The sequence below is a fragment of the Adelges cooleyi genome, unplaced genomic scaffold, assembly GCF_023614345.1.
Source record: "Adelges cooleyi isolate 19-005CV unplaced genomic scaffold, UGA_ACOO_1.1 ACOO_flye_CR_arks_rails_tigmint_CR_PRNA_376, whole genome shotgun sequence".
Taxonomy (NCBI): Eukaryota; Metazoa; Arthropoda; class Insecta; order Hemiptera; family Adelgidae; genus Adelges; species Adelges cooleyi.
The window spans coordinates 4,933,819-4,950,109 of NW_026096053.1; the positions used below are offsets into that span (position 1 = coordinate 4,933,819).

Genomic DNA, 16,291 nt, shown 5'->3' on the forward strand with positions numbered 1-16,291 from the left:
GGGTTTTGGTTCAGTATATAATATAATGTATGTGTACGTTTTGTGGGTTTGAAGGGGAAAACAGTTTTATACATGTGTCACACGTCACACGAGTAGGTAGGCAACAGCTAAAATGTAAAGAACAGAGACCGAGCAAAGAAGAGATATAATATAATATTATTATTATGTAGTTGTGTGATACATCTAAAACGCATTGTCTGGAGTTGGAGAAACAAGCTTTTCAGCGCCATACGGTGACAATAGTATGGTAGGTACCACCACCGTCGCTGTCATATATAAAATAATAATTACTTAACGTCACAACTGAACTTATATATTAAGAGGAAACGTCATTACAGCAATTTAACTGTGGTCTTGATTAATGACAACACACGGCCGGTGGTTGTTCTGCCGCCGTTGGACACTGAACGTATTAATTAAAATGTCCAGCGAGTGCTTGTATTCCTTTTCAGGATTTCTGTGCGCAACACTTTTGCTTGGGATGGATTAATTCTGTTGGATTTTTACTTTTTGCCATTGGCAAGTAGTAGTGCGATAAGTATAATATGGTGTCGAGGGAAAAAAATGTAAGCCACAGGTTTACACACAAGAGTCTCTAGAAACACATTTACAATAATAACCACACAGAAAAAAATATGTTTTGAAAATACATAACTACATATTTTATAAGAATTATTAACAACTGTTTAGTATTGTAAAAATAATATTATAATATTTGGTATTCTGCCAAAGTATGATTACTTTTTTACAATATAATAAAATATATTTTTAAAATATTATATATTTTTTGTGCGGGTAGGTATATTTATCAGGACACGAAATAACTTTTTTCATTAAGCTGAAATATGCATAATACATTATAATGCAAATATAAAAACATTTTGGAGACAATTTGACATTTTTTTTTTAATATTTCTTAATAAAAAGTTATCACTCTTTTAAAAAGTAAAAAATACCTTTTTTAGCGTGCAGTAGCGAGCTAAATAATGAACATATTAAAAATGGATATATTATTGTCTCCAATAGTATGCTATCGTCATTTGATTTTATAATAGATGATTTTAGTCTAAAACCACCATGGACCAAGTAAAACTCATTTGACCTAACTATGTTTAGATGAAAAATAAAATATTTAAAATCACTTGCAAGGATGCCTGAAAAAATATTTGATTACTGAACTAAAGATTAATTACACGTTACAGTTAAGCTTTAAATTAAGATTTTCCAAACAAAATTCCTATAAAGAAGTAGATAGTAGGTATAAATAGGCCACTTAATACAATTGAACGTCGGTTGAGTTCAACAATGAAACCAATCGAATATGCAGTTTAAGGACGGAAATCAAAATACATTATAAAAACTGAAATATGAAATACGCGTTTGGGTAAAACGAGTAAGCACACACAAAAATAAGGTAATTTTGTATGTTTTGCTTTTTGATAGTAACTGTACTCGACCGTGCCGTCGTTTTGCTTCTATACTATTTTTTTTTGTTGCTTCGTTTCCACTATAACTTTGATCACACTGTGTTTTTGAGCGAATAGAGCGAACATTTTTTTCATGGAAAATATTTGCAAAGAAATATCGCGTTGGCAGAAATTTGGAAATAAAAATAATACATTCATGTTCGACGGAAAAAATAATTTTAATTTGTCTGAGTTATTTTAAATAGTAATTTTCAATATATAAAATAAATATTTAAGAATATTTCAAAGAAACATTCTTAAAATCTGAGGTATAATATAGTTTGGCACGTCATTATCGTCGACATGAACGGTAGTAGTTTTTTTTTGTCAGCCTAAAATTCGGCGTACACTCGACCTTTGATTAAAAATGCTCTTGTAAATAAAACATTTATAATATATTATTATATGCTGGGTTTTATTTTTTTTTCTATCAAAATTCAAAAGCATATGTACCTACTCATCTCGTCTGCGGACTGATCAAATAAAAAAGTTGTATATAGAACGTGGTACGGTATAAATGCTGAGAACTCGATGATGTTACAAGAATGCCGGATGCGGTCTGAATAAGTTAACGGGTCGCCATGGTAACTCGTACCTATAAATTAGATCATGTACTAATTTATTAGATAAATAAGACCTAAAATAATGGTATTCCGCACCGTAAACAAAATTAATATACCAATTCTAAATAATCTATTACATACAATTTGTATATAATATGATAGAACAACGGGCAACCTATACAGACAAAAAGTAACCAAATGGAAATGTTAATTTATATTGTAATTTTGTTTTGATAATAATATTCATATACGTTATTTCACACTTAGATTATAATTTTTAAATTTACAATAAATCATATATTTACTGGGCATACAATTATTATATTTGTATTTGCGATTTTCAACTCAAAAAATGTTTTCCGATTAAGTACGCGATAGACAATAAATATATAATAATTAATAAATAACTGAAACGTACGATTTTATTTTTTAATATATTCCTTTTTTTTTCCAATTGATGAGAAAACGAGCATTAGCGAGAAAAAAGTATGAATAATTATAAAAAAAATGGCTAATTTGATAACAAAAAACCGCAACAAAAACTGTCAACTTCACCGATTTTTAATTTATAATATCGGAGGTGATTCAAGAGAAAAAAAGACCATTCTGCCGGGACGATGATAATAACATTATATTTAATTATATTGGTTTAATTTAGAAAAACCATTTTAATTTCGATCCTAAATTGTGAATTGTTTATAAAATAACTTTACTATTATGTTAGTAAACAGTTTTAGTTTTCGCAATGTTGTTTGATTTATTTTAATGAACAAATTAAATATATATATATTTACATAAGATTTTATTTATATTTCATAATGAAGGACTTTTAATAAATGAAATCTCTATCAGTATTAGAAAAATCATCTTATTATTTTAATTTACAACCTCAAAATCCTAATCATCATAATACATGTATTTGAATATGTGTACTAAAATCATAAGGAAATTTATTGGTTTACATTCATGGTTAAAATTCCAACAAAAATCATGTAAATTTTAAGTGAAATACAAAAATAATAATAATTTAACAGACACCGTTTCTGCACTTGTATATAAGAAAAAATTAAAAAAATTAACTTGCTTATAAACTAGGAGAATTCCTGTCTTTTAGGAAGTAAAACTATACTCATAGTTCCTTGTAATCAAAAATTGTGTTTTATGTTTTATAGTACACATTAATTTTTTTTAAATTTCTATTAAAATAAACATAAATATAGTAGTCGTAGTCATTAGCCTAAAAATTAAGTATAATGTTTTATATTTTACTCAAATAAAAAATTATAGACGTTTCCTACAACATCCATCTATTGCTTTAAACTTAGCTACAATTATAAATTAGCTATATTTTTTCCGAGTTTATATCCCTAAGAAGTCTTTTTGGAAGAATAACAAATCGGTCTTGTCTCGAAGGACAACCTAAATAGGCCCAAAGATCCTCCTACAAGTTGCCTGATCCAGTGCCCCTTTAATGAAGTGCATTAGGTAAATTTTGTATTTTTGTACAAGCATCTCGTGGTTTAATTATTGGGACAACGCGAGGGCTTCTATTAAACGAAATACCTAAAGACGAATCCTAGTCGAACCGATTACACTCCATAGAGTTCCATTATTGGAAAAATTACCTAACCTGTGCCTAACCTAATCTTATAGGTGTTTCCGGTGATGAGGATACTGACAAACAGTCTATGACATATAAACTCTGTACTCAAAACTTTTTTGACCTTAACGACCGTCTTGGGTATCGACCGGCGGTGGTCGTGATGGACTTAACTACTGCACTCGCCGAACCGTTTACCCTGTAAAAGTACACCCGTTCTACGACAAACGCTATGGCACTTGCCGTCAAACCGACCAACAGACAGTGAAATGCAATTATGACGTTATCCATGGTGAACACTTTTTGGGTGTCCATCCGTTGGTGGTACTCCAAAATGGGCTGAAACGCTTTGGCGTGCATGAACCAACTGTTGACGATGCCGCTTTCGACGAATTTCGTTATCATCCTGTCGATGGCTGGACGATAAGCGGCTTGGCGACGGATCAAGTACGCTATGTGGAACGACCTGGGACATTCGTCGACGATATACAGCAGAGCTTCGTTGTTCTTGACGTATCCGGCTATTTTCTCGACCAGATCGTTCTTGCGACCTATCGCCGCCGATGACTGTGAGCGAATAGCGCATAAAAAAGTACCACAATTACCGAATTATTAGTTAGCTTACAACATTGAAAAATAGAGTGGAATATTTTTTTTTTATGAAATTTCACTTCATTTGAAGCGTTACCTTTTTGCTCACAACCTCTCCCAGTATGTCCAACGATTTGTTCACAACGATGATGAACCGTTCGGACATCTTGGCGTGCAACGGGTTGTCGTCCGTCTGGAAGAGCTCCATCAAATTGGTGGACGCCGATAGGACCGGAAGTCCGGTGTCGTACAGTTCCTGCATGGTAGTCACGTCTCTCTCGTACTTTGGATAGCTAAGGTATTTCACCATGACCGCTTGCAGGCTCGACGACGTTATGAACCCGAACAACACGGCCGACACGATCATCAAGCGCTCGGGAATGTTGTTGGGTACTTTGTGCAAAGGCACCATCAGGAACACCTGGAACAGATTGACGGCCAACTCGACCGCCGAGTAAGGCGTACGGGTGGTCCTTTTGATGAGAGTCCAGGCGGCCAACGCCAATCCGTAAGTGCCGGCCACCAAGCACCAGAGCTGGGCGTCGAAAGCCGTGAAAACTGCCCTCCACTGACTCATCTGACGCGCCTTGGGAACTACAAAACATAACTCGTCGAACTGCACGGCCGTAGAATGCTCGATTATACCGTTGGCTCCGTAATCCTATAATCGGAACATATGCGTTCAATAGCTGTTATTAATTTGAAAAACAAAACTAGTTATGTAAGAAACATAAAAATCAATAAGTGCACACAAATCCTGTTGCGAAACATGTATCAAACAATGTAGCACAGTAGCATAAAAACAGTAAAATTACTTAAAAACGTAAACGACTCCAAGCACCTTAATAGCACATAGGATAACCAAAAGAAACGTTAAACAGATAAAAACAATTTTTTTTTATTTGGTCCATTAAAAAATATTTTACTAAGATAAGTAAAACACGTGTTGCCCATGAGTCATCACTTCTGGTATGATGTAGAAGATAAGCGCCGCTGTTTACTGTACAGGTATAGAAGGAGGATGTTTTTTGCACGTAACTTTTCTCAGTCTTTCGTGAGCACTGATGATCATTTGTGTAGATGTAAAGGGTATATTTCAATAATATTTTATTCCTTAACTATATTATATACTCCGCAAGTTCTGTTAAATTGTCTTTTCCAATTTTGTGCATGATTATTATATTTAACACATGAATTGAAGTTAAAATAATATGTTTTCATGATGACGGTCATACTTTAAGTAGAAAAAGTAATCGATTTTTTAATCCTATACCTAGGTTTATTAATTTTTACGAATTTAAATTATTTATTGAAAATAATGTTATTCAAACAAGAAATATTGTAACACTAGTTATCTTTAACTAATATTGTAGTAATTATTTTCAATACATTTTACTCCAAAATCCATATTATTTAAGTACTTACACTTCCACCAGAAGCTATAATCTTACATAGCGTGAACGATCAATGTTTAACTATGTACAAAAATGTGTTAGTGTGCATTTTGTTTGAATTTAAAATATAAAATATAAAATAATAATAATATTATTAAAATGAAACTTAGGTTAGATATACCCTTAGGAACACTCCGTTGAAGGCCACGTCTGCGTTGTTGTACACTATGTCGGCCAACGCGCCGGTGAACGTGTTGTTGGCCTCCATCCAACCGTACTTTTTGCCGTCGCCGGGCTCAGATATGACCGGAGTGAAGTTCATGTGCTGAGCGAGCGCTGACAGAATCAATCCGTCCGTGCCTTTGTACGTTCCGTCCGGTTGTTTGACCGCCTTTAGCCTGGTAGGGAACATGCACACCCTTACCGGATAGCCGTGCAGGTCGGTGGTTTTACCGCGGGCGTCCTTCTGCAGCACGTCAAGGTCGACCGTGCCATACTGGCTGAGCGTTTTCGCGAACGGGTTATAAGTATACACGGCGCGTCGTGCCAACAGCACGGCGTTGATCACCGACTGTTGAACCCACGCCAACCGGAACAACCGTCTAGCCTCCGTCGCATCGGCCGCCGGCATCAACCACACGTAGTACGCCAGCGGATCCCACACGTTCGGCGCGTTTTCCAATAGCCAGATCACTTGGTCTACGCCTTCGGCCACAACCAACACGGCCCTACTCGTGGGCCTGATGTCCGTGCGGTCTGTTATCGACCAAGTGGTGTTGAGTGCGGCATTGGCCCGCGCCATAAACCCGTCCGGCACGTCTTTCAACGCACTCAACACGGCCATGTCCGACGAACACGACTCCTTGACCGTGAACTGGCACACGGCGAACACGTCGTGTTCAGCGGGCAACGGCTGGCCTTCTTCCGTCATCCCCGAGGAACTCGCGCCGGCCGCAAAAACCAACCGCAGTACGCACGCCGTCAAGCACAGGACGGTCGTCATTGCGCCACCGACAACGTACAATGGCGCTGTGAACTTTCCCACGATTATTTTAAACCCGAACTGTTAAAAAAACGTTTATTTAAATCATTGACCACTTAAAAAAAAAAATTCCACTGATGCCTACAACGGTTAAGAGAGAGACACACCAGCTAAAAAGAAACAACAACGACCGTTCTCAAGAGGACCTGCTATATTTTCGATTAATTAAACGGTTCGGTACGGAAAATTTGTTCAAAAATATCCTAATTTAAAAACAAAACTTTAGTGTACTTTTAACAGTATACTAACGAAATGGCCATTATGAGTTCAGTTTACTTAAACTACCCAGCTATAAACCATAACATTTTGTCTGCAATGGTAGTAGAGAAATAAAATTCTCATAAAACATAAAAAACAAAATTATACGACGTACATCATCGATTTTTTATAAAATAGCAATCGTAATTAATTAAGTTTTTATTAATAGTTTTGTATAACAGAAAAAAGTGAATTTTAAACAATAAATATATTTAAGATATATGAGGAGCTATTATGAGATATCGTCAAAAACCGACGACATACGGTGTGTGGTATTGTTTACTATCGATTATAAATACAATTAATAATAAATTATTATTATAATTATTTATAATCAATGATTTATTACCAGCATTTGAAAACTTACAACTACGCAAAAAAAAAAATGGACAATATTTAAGAATTAACTAGTTTTACACTTGAAATTAATGCTGTGCTGTGTCCTTCGTTTTGGCCAATACAAAACAGGTTTCTTTACGACACAGCACAATATTAATGTCAGACACATACAATGTATGTAAGTAATGTATAAGTACGTAACTCACTCTCAACCGTTTATTATAATGTACGGAATAATTTTGAAAAAATTTAAACCTCTTGGAAACGACTAAGCGGTACGGCCACAAATGCCAAACCAAAATCTCCCACTGCACTTTTATACTTATGAAGATGGTATATGAAATAGTTGGTGTTACATAAATTTCTTCTTCTCGACAAATTTGTGCTGCTACGTTTTGGGCGTCGCCGTTTGTAAATTCACAGCTAAAATTCAGGTTTCAGATTTCATCCCGTGTAGAAATTTAGAAACTTATTTTTAAACGCGTGTGTGATAATATTTAATACTAATTATTGAAACGTTTGTGACGGCAGAATCCAATGTAAACATACTTTCACAATTATAATGATACAAAAATGTAAAGTACAATATTCAAATGTGCGCCACTGTCGACTAAGTCAAAACTAAAGCCACGTGGTCGATAACATAAGCTATTCTCTGCGGGGCCGGAAAAATCTATGCTTGCGTTTAACTGTCATCGAGTGACAGTTTTAAACAAAAATGTGTTAGATTTTATCGAAAATTATCATATCTGGATAATAACGAGATGGCAAAACAGAAGGTCGACGTCGCTTTGGCTTCGAAATAAAGGCAAAAAATGACCATACTTTGTACGTCGAATGTTAAACTATATCAGATTATAACTTGTCGATTGGCTTCGTTAAGGAGACGGTTTTTTTTTGTCAACTACCGAGTTGAAAAAAGGGACACGTCCTACCCCTATCCTTTCCCCTCGGAACGACAGGTCTGGTCGACGGCAATCATCATTTCTGCACACCTCGTAAATAAATAAAAAACTAAACGATTTTTTCCACTGTCAACCCTTTAATACGGTTTACACTCGGACCGATCGAGCGACATTATTTTAATAATTTAACCGAAATTAATATTCATATATGGATATACATAATATATACAATTGCACGGCTTTTAGTATAATACCGTCTCTCATCGCTGTTCATTTGGTTGCCATCGCATTTTATCTCTCGGCGTCAGCCACACGATCCGATATCCTTAAAGTATATACCTTTGCCCTCTTTCCAACATTAAATATGGACTTCCATTTACTCCTCATACGCTTCACTACTATTGCCGAGACTTACTGTATACCGCACCCTTCGCTGCACGACCATGAATTTACATAAACATCCATAATGCAAATCGCGACTCAATTTAAACCCGTTTAACATTTTTAAGTCGAACCACTGAAACCACAAGAAAATTCGCACGCATTCGTTACATTTACATAATATTGTATCATGATGCTAAAAATAACAATTATTATATTATTATTATTATACTCGACCGGATTGTGTTTTCAAAAAAAAAAAAAAACGTATGCTTCTCTATATTATTTACCACTTCCTCTCCAAGCATAACCAGTTGTTACTATCTACTAATACATCTTGATTAACTACAAACATTCCAAGTGTCTCGGGCATTAATTTAAATTTTCATTGAATATCGTACCTTTAGCAATACAAACTGCAGTAGTAAATAAATGTCATTATTATAAGATGGACAAATTTGGGCATAAAAACAAACGGTCACGTTTTAGTAATCGAGTTGATCTCAAAACTTTATTACTGGCTTCTAAAATGTTTGCTACGTACACAATTGTAGCAACTATTAAAGTATTAAAATTATAAGAATTTAAAAATCTACATAATATTAGTTTTGATATTATATTTACTACAAATTAATTACTGATTAAATAATTGTTAATTATCTTAACTATCTTTGGTAGCCCTCAAAAATTCAATCGGGTTCCGATTCTTGAAATCTGGCCAATCGGGATTTAACTGCGTCAAGCTTACCACCATAATTGATAGTGCGTTTTCTTGATTTTCTACCATGGCTGAACTGATATCGGCCGACTTTCCTGCAACGATTTCGTTGACATAATCAATCCATTTTTCCGGTTCGTCCACCTTAAGGACTGGCAAAAGGGCCAGAGCAAAATCGGTTACTAAATGTTTTATATTGATTACTATTTTTTCAGGACTTTGTTGCATTTCTAGTGCTGTATCCTCTGGGCTGTCGCTGAACCGATCCATATAACTTATCAAGGCCGTTAACTTTGATTGTACCGTCGGTCGATACACGTACTTCAAAAAGCGAGGAATAAAAAATAGATTAAAAATTTCCAAGAACGCCCGTAGGCCTCCAATTTGTTCTATCAAAAATGATATTACGAAGTTCTTGTTTCTTTTTTCCTGTAGCTTAACGGGCCTCGAAGGCCCAACAACGCTGCCATCATGAGATGGTTTCACGAAGTCCGTGCTATTCAGATTTAGTTTTGAAAGTCGCGTATAGATCAAGATCGTGGATAAACCAAAATGCGTGTACACGTAATACAATAATACTTTGTTAAGACGTAATAACACCTCGTAGTTAAGCCCTTCCAGATTGTCGATATCTATTTCGTATCTATATCTCTCAGCGTACTGTCGTAATGTAATAGCTGTGCCTTCGACTGTAATTATCACTCGTTGGATTCTCACGGCATCTTCGTTGTCGGATTCCATCAACGCCGTCCATTTCAGTATGTCGATGCATGTAAAATGAAGTGGAGTGCCGCGCATCAACGGACCACCGTTTGGCTCCATTTTGGAAATGGCGACGGTCGCCAGGCCCCAAAGTTCCAGCCGTGTGTTTTCCTTTAATGTTTCCGATTGAATAACGCTCAGCCCATCCGGAAGGGGTGCATCGCCTATGATGTCTTTGAACTTGTTCATCATGTCATTTTGAACGTGACTAATAACGAATTGTCCAACGGCGTTGCGCGGCCCATACTTGGCACTGTCGTTCGGTGCTTGAATCGGACCGCAAAAAAATAAATACAGCCTCATCAACGGTTTAATGTCGAGTTTATGTTGGAGCAACAGAGCAACGGAATTGTTCAGTAAATTTTGTTTGATCGATATCAAGTCGACGAATTTCGATAGTGTATACGTTTTATTGGTATTGTCCATTCGTAAACAGTCAATTAAATGTCGTTTGAGAATACTGAAAAGGTTTTCGCGAAACTCCACAATGTCCATATTCTCATACTCACTTTCGTCCGGCTCAACGAGTTCTAATATTGATGTTTTGGCGTTCAGTTTGGTTATTACATTTTTACATTTGTTTCCAATTTCGTTGTTTATTGCCATTCTACCGTAACCTGTTCGACTAGGTATGGCAATCACGTTTGGTCTAGCCGATGACGATTGAAGACCTAGTTTGGAAAAGTCGTGTAGTCCGGAAGGTGCTGCTGCAAAAAGCGATACCGTGGGTTTAGTAATTGGTGGCTGCCCGTTAACCGAATGCCAACAAACGCAAAGTGTGACAATTGACCGACATACGACAGCGTACATTTTTGTGCTGCGGCGAAAAACTGATCCGTTTTCGAATTTGGAAGTTTCAACTTTAATCGAACTCTACAAAAGTTTGAATGCTATGACGCTGAACAAATTTAGCGTTATACGCGTTGACATGCGTTGCCGTAATGCTTTAATGTACGAAAAAAATTGTATTGGCGCGAGTCGTCATTTATTAACCAAACAGTAGCAATATATAGCCGTTAAACAAATTTACAATAGGTATGTTAGCTTTAATACATCGCACACTACGGTAATATGTAAGTGCTTAACATGCCTTTAGGCGTTTTATTTTTTTGGAAAATTATTTAGTTTTATTCAAATATTTACAAAATAATGCCTATTTTGCTGTTTTAGTAAAATAAATAAATAAATGCGTATGGCGTATTGACCGGGAGTGGCTATATGGCTAACTTTATGCCAATTTGGTCGCCGGGTGCATGGCATTTCAGCCATGCATTCGGGGTTGATAGTATGGGTCGCCGCTAAAAATCCCGGCTGTTGTAGTGAAACATTATATTGCTGAAGTCACAATCGTGTAACATTATGACTATGTTTCAGTAAATATTAAGATCGAAACTGGCTTTAGACATTATTCCTATCAGATTAATTATATCTTGCCTAATCAACAAATAAAAATATGAATTTAAAGTTAATAAATTATTGAAACTATTTTATTTAAATTGGATTTACCTAAATTTAATTTAATTCGTTTTATTGTTAATATTCTAATAAAATAACTTTAAATAACCAATTATTGGGATGAATCAAAGGCGGTGAGGGCAGCCATAGAGTACCAACCAAGTGGGAAAGGACCGAGCGGTAGACCATAGAAGCGATGGTTAGACGGAGTAAGTAAGGATTTAAGAACACTGGACGTAGAAGATTGGAAGGATATAATCCAGGATAGGGAAAGATGGAACGCTTTGACGGTGGCGACGAAGACTCTTGGAGAGTCATAAAGCCAAGAAGAAGAAGAAGAAACCAATTATTGGTTAACTTAAAAATGGACTTCAAATTCGATTTCAGCGATCCCAAAAACGTATAAACTATTTTTATGTTTTTTAACCAAACATTCAAGTGGTATTTTTGATCGCTTTTTTTGTTTTCTAGAGTCTAGACTATTGTGCGTCCCCCCTTTGCTCTAATCACACTGTACTCGCTTTTTATATTTTGGATGTGAATCATAAAAACACATTTTGTTTTTTTTTTGTATTGGATTATTGCTTAGTTCAGAAGGTATATACGTTTTAAAGTAAAATATTCAGATTTTTATTTGTTCGTTAATATGTTTTTTTCGATACATGCCATAGCTGTTCAAAAAAGTGCTTACGATTTCTGAAGAATTTGTTATTGTAATATGGTTACAGCAGATGTTGTTTTAGTATTTATTTTCAGACTTTAGGTCTAAGGGAATGGGGTTTATGATATTTTTTTGGTTTGCCAATGTTTATCGGTAGTACTGTATCTATAAATTATTCCTTACACATGTTTAACTATTTTTTTAATAGTTAAAGAGCGACGTAATTTTGAGTTGGAAAATATGTACATTTTTTTTTGTTTTTCTCGATTTGGAAAGGTGAGGAGTGAACTTTTTTTTGTTGAGTGACCTCTCAACTTAGTAAACTGGTCCACAGGAAAAAAGTTATCATATCATGGTAGACACGGTTATAGGGTTAAATGCTTATAGAATGGGTATACAATTAACCTTAATCGTATCCACAACAAACCATGTAGTTCTTATGATTATAAATCTTCAAATTTTATGATAACGGTATTTGTTTACATTGCAACAGTCTGTGAAAAATTCTGTATTTAATTTAAGAAAATGTATCGTTATAGTTTTTGTACAGTACAGAAATACCCTAAGACTAAAGATTTAGTTATATTAATTCATGCAGACTTATGATCTCCCCGTACCCACTACGCTCCGACCTCACTGTACTGAATTTTTTTTTTTTAATTATTCAATACTTAGATAGGCATTTTCTTAGAAAACGTTATCTAATGTGAAGTACGTCCAACGGTTGAATGTTTTATTGGTAATTTCCTGTGAACGGTATGCGTAATATACAAACGGCAGACCTAGCCGATGTAAATACACATTCAATATCAAAATAAATTAATGGAAAATGACGTCTAATCAACGTTTACATGCTGAAAATAACGATTAAAACAATTTCCGGTAAAACATTATTATCAGATATGTATAATAATTGACTAAATACTAGGGCAATGGATTATTATTTATTGTTTTATAATTATGTGCATAAAAATAATGTCACTGAAAAATCGATGTGTCCAACGGCGACTGAATAATTGTTGATAAAAATCTGTCAATCAAAATTATTATTACTTTGAAAAAAATTTCTTGAAAAATAAACATTTAAGTATATGTTATTTCTTATACTATGTTATAGATAGCGCGAGCGACGAGAAGTACTCTAAAGTTTAAAAAAAAATCAACGTCTATAATACAATTATATATATGGATACAATATAATAATATAATATGTAGGCTGCTGACCCAAAAAGTAAAACCCATAACAGTAAAATAATGTATAAACAGCAAAAAACGATGAAGCCATTAAAAAAAAACGGAATACAAAACGATTTAATACAAAGCGACAAATCGAATAGGTTAACGTTTTAAACATTAACAGCAAGCACTAAGAAAACTGTGCTATAAACAATGCAATAATATGCCAATAATTAGCAAACAACCGTTTTTTAAGAATTTTAAACCGTCAAATAACAACTAACCTATTAGTTAAGTAATCAAATATTAAAAGATACTAAAACATGAAGTTAATTATTTAGAAGATTATTTTAAAAAAATACAATTTTTAATTAAATAATTAGATTATGTATTATTGTTGTGTAAGATATTATAGTTTGACTTAAAAAAAAAAAGCTTAGTTAAACACAAATTTTAAATAATGTTTTAAATAAGCCGCTTACAAACTAAGTATATATTTTTAATTAAATTGAATGTATAAAACATAATATTTTGTACTGGCAGTACACCGTTATCTTTAAAACCTTTTAAAAATAACCACAACAACAATATAACAATTAATTAACGTTTTACTTACGTACTGTGGGCGCAAAAATATGTCACATACTGAAAAAAACCATAATATGTAAATAGTTTTATATTGTATTATTGTACAATAATGACAAGATAAAAGATTACTTGAAGAATAATTAAACTCATCACGTTAAAGCCAATTCAAATAACTCGTATGTTAAAAAGTATATCTGTTTCTGCATAATTAACGGTGAAAATGTCTGAACTCGTTTTAAACAAGCTGTTTAATAAGTTGGGCATTAAAAAAATATTTTAAAAGAATCATGAAAGGAATTCCGTATAACGTTGTTTTAACTATTCTTTAGGTCTCATTTACTAACGAATCAACTATTTATTGAAATAAGTAAAAAATAATTGTACTAAAAACTAATTGAAATGTTATATATAATTAACACAGTCATAGGCGAGTAACGTTTAAAAAAATGACATTCGAATAAAAGTTTCAACTTGTAACTGGTTTTATTTTCATTGTTTTTAAAATAATTTTAACACAAGATTAAAAAAATATATTTTATTTTTCTAGTCTTCATCAATTTAGCCCTAACCCTTTTAAAGTCCTAACTTATAGCCTATAAATATTTTATATAATTATTATAGGTAAAAACTGTGTTGTTGTGTAAAAAAAAAAAAAAGAATAAAATAGGTATAAAAGTGTATTTTTTTTATGTTCAAAATAAATTATTTAAATCGTCCACCAAGTCGTGTGACGTCTAAATGAATAATGACATTCGAATAAAAGTTTGAACTTGTATCTGATGCATTGAATGTTTTCAAGAGTGGTTTTCTTGTATTTACTTTTTTTCGGCATAGGTATACATTTACACAAAAAACTTCTGTTAAGTCTTTGTGCGTTTTCGAAGTGTTTTAAATTTTACTTTGCAACTCTCTTAAAGTTGACATCGGTGTCGTAGTCCGCGGAGTTGTGTCGTTTTGTTCGTTTCATTCGAGTCTGTTGAACGAACACAATACCTCTTGGCGTTACAGCAGCGCTCAGTATATTATAATATATTAATGTACATGGTTAAATTAATTTTACAATAAACAGCGCTGAACACTAAAATATATGTCCTACTTAATCTACATACCAGAGAATACGCCGCTTTGGAGTACACCTTATAAATACAGCCGCATAACAGAAGGAGAATTAAATAAATGATCATTAGCGACAGCCTGTAGTTGTTCATTTTGTATGCACTCGTGTACGCCTCACCGAACAGATTACATTAAGTATATAGAAAGTAGACCTATATAATATTTGCATTACTCGACGACATAATATTATATACCAATTGTTGTAATTATTTCAATACGACCTATCAATATTGACAAAAAGTTACTAGAAACTCAAAAGGTCAGTAAAAAGTAATAGGGCCGTTTTATTTTTGCCGTATACCTTAATTGAGAAAATACTTCAGTATGTTAAATATTTTAATTGCAATACATCCCCATCACTTCTCCTTTCCCACCCAATGAACGCCAATGGTCATAGGTGTTTTGACAAAGTGCAGACAATACAATAAAAGCTTCATTTTATATTGTTTGCTCATACATACATAGATTATAGTAGTAGTTAAAAACTTTTTACAATTCCTTGTTTTTTTTTATTTAGTTAAATACAAATCGACTAGTGAAAACGTACTATTAATTATTTTCAACTATTTTCTTTGAGGTGAACGGAAAAAGCAAAATAGTATAAAAAGAAATTATAAAACCGTTTGCCTGAATTTTTTAGTAAATCTATACTTTAAAACCGACGGGCTGTTTATTTAGAACAAAATTTATAATTTAGGTTGGGATAGCTAATATAAAAAATTAAAATACTCATTAAAAACCCCATGAGTTTATTTATAAAATATACACTGAATAGAGAGTGATTACAGAATAGGGTCAACACCAAATACGCGATCCGTTATTTTTTTTTTCAATAAGTCGATAATTGATGTTTCCGAATTTAAGTCCAAACAAATTGTTTCTCGTTAATTAGGGAAACAGTCTAACCTTAAAAATGGGGTCACATCAATATATTCTTAAGTATGTTATTTATTATTGAGTTAAAAATAATTAACTCTAAAGTTCAACTATAATGTGTTAGCCTCTACACCATAATTTATTAGGGCGCATTGTATAGGCAATTTTTGAATAAAACCTAACATTAAGCTACAATTTTTTAAACGTACATACTCCAATAGGAAAGAAGGAACCATTTTGATATTTAATATTTTCTTCGATTTTTATAACTCATATAGGATCTGTTTTTGTACAAAAACATAATATGTTTCTACTTCGAAAAGAACTTACCCTAAAAATACTCTGATTTAAGTTTTGTAAAAACATATGAATACTTCCTAATATTTTCAAGGCATCGATC

General features: G+C 33.5%; 2 protein-coding genes across 3 annotated transcripts; both read right to left on the bottom strand.

Moving 5' to 3' along the window:
- Positions 1-3,371: 3,371 nt before the first annotated feature.
- Positions 3,372-6,617, bottom strand: LOC126840684 (uncharacterized). The gene is made up of 3 exons (XM_050576578.1): positions 5,796-6,617; positions 4,318-4,881; positions 3,372-4,196 (listed from the first exon to the last, which is right to left on the bottom strand). Exons 1-3 carry the CDS (start codon positions 6,615-6,617, stop codon positions 3,738-3,740), a joined length of 1,845 nt encoding a protein of 614 aa, XP_050432535.1. The 3' UTR covers positions 3,372-3,737.
- Positions 6,618-9,069: 2,452 nt separating this feature from the next.
- On the bottom strand, positions 9,070-13,946 carry LOC126840823 (uncharacterized). Of its 2 annotated transcripts, XM_050576781.1 has the most exons (3): positions 13,928-13,946; positions 10,828-10,963; positions 9,070-10,723 (listed from the first exon to the last, which is right to left on the bottom strand). In XM_050576781.1, the coding sequence occupies exon 3, from the start codon at positions 10,623-10,625 to the stop codon at positions 9,201-9,203; it is 1,425 nt and encodes a 474-aa protein (XP_050432738.1). In that variant the 5' UTR covers positions 10,626-10,723; positions 10,828-10,963; positions 13,928-13,946; the 3' UTR covers positions 9,070-9,200. The 2 variants fall into 2 exon arrangements, with proteins under 2 accessions (XP_050432738.1, XP_050432737.1); XM_050576780.1 differs by having other exon boundaries at positions 9,070-10,963.
- Between the last annotated feature and the right edge of the window lie 2,345 nt (positions 13,947-16,291).

Excerpts from the sequence above, each read along its gene's own strand:
- LOC126840684 (XM_050576578.1), bottom strand. The coding sequence starts at position 6,617 with ATGACGACCGTCCTGTGCTTGACGGCGTGCGTACTGCGGTTGGTTTTT. Across the intron at positions 4,882-5,795 it reads TCAACGGAGTGTTCCTAAGG|GATTACGGAGCCAACGGTAT; the intron begins GTATATCTAACC and ends TTCCGATTATAG. Across the intron at positions 4,197-4,317 it reads GAGAGGTTGTGAGCAAAAAG|TCATCGGCGGCGATAGGTCG; the intron begins GTAACGCTTCAA and ends ATTCGCTCACAG.
- LOC126840823 (XM_050576780.1), bottom strand. The coding sequence starts at position 10,829 with ATGTACGCTGTCGTATGTCGGTCAATTGTCACACTTTGCGTTTGTTGG.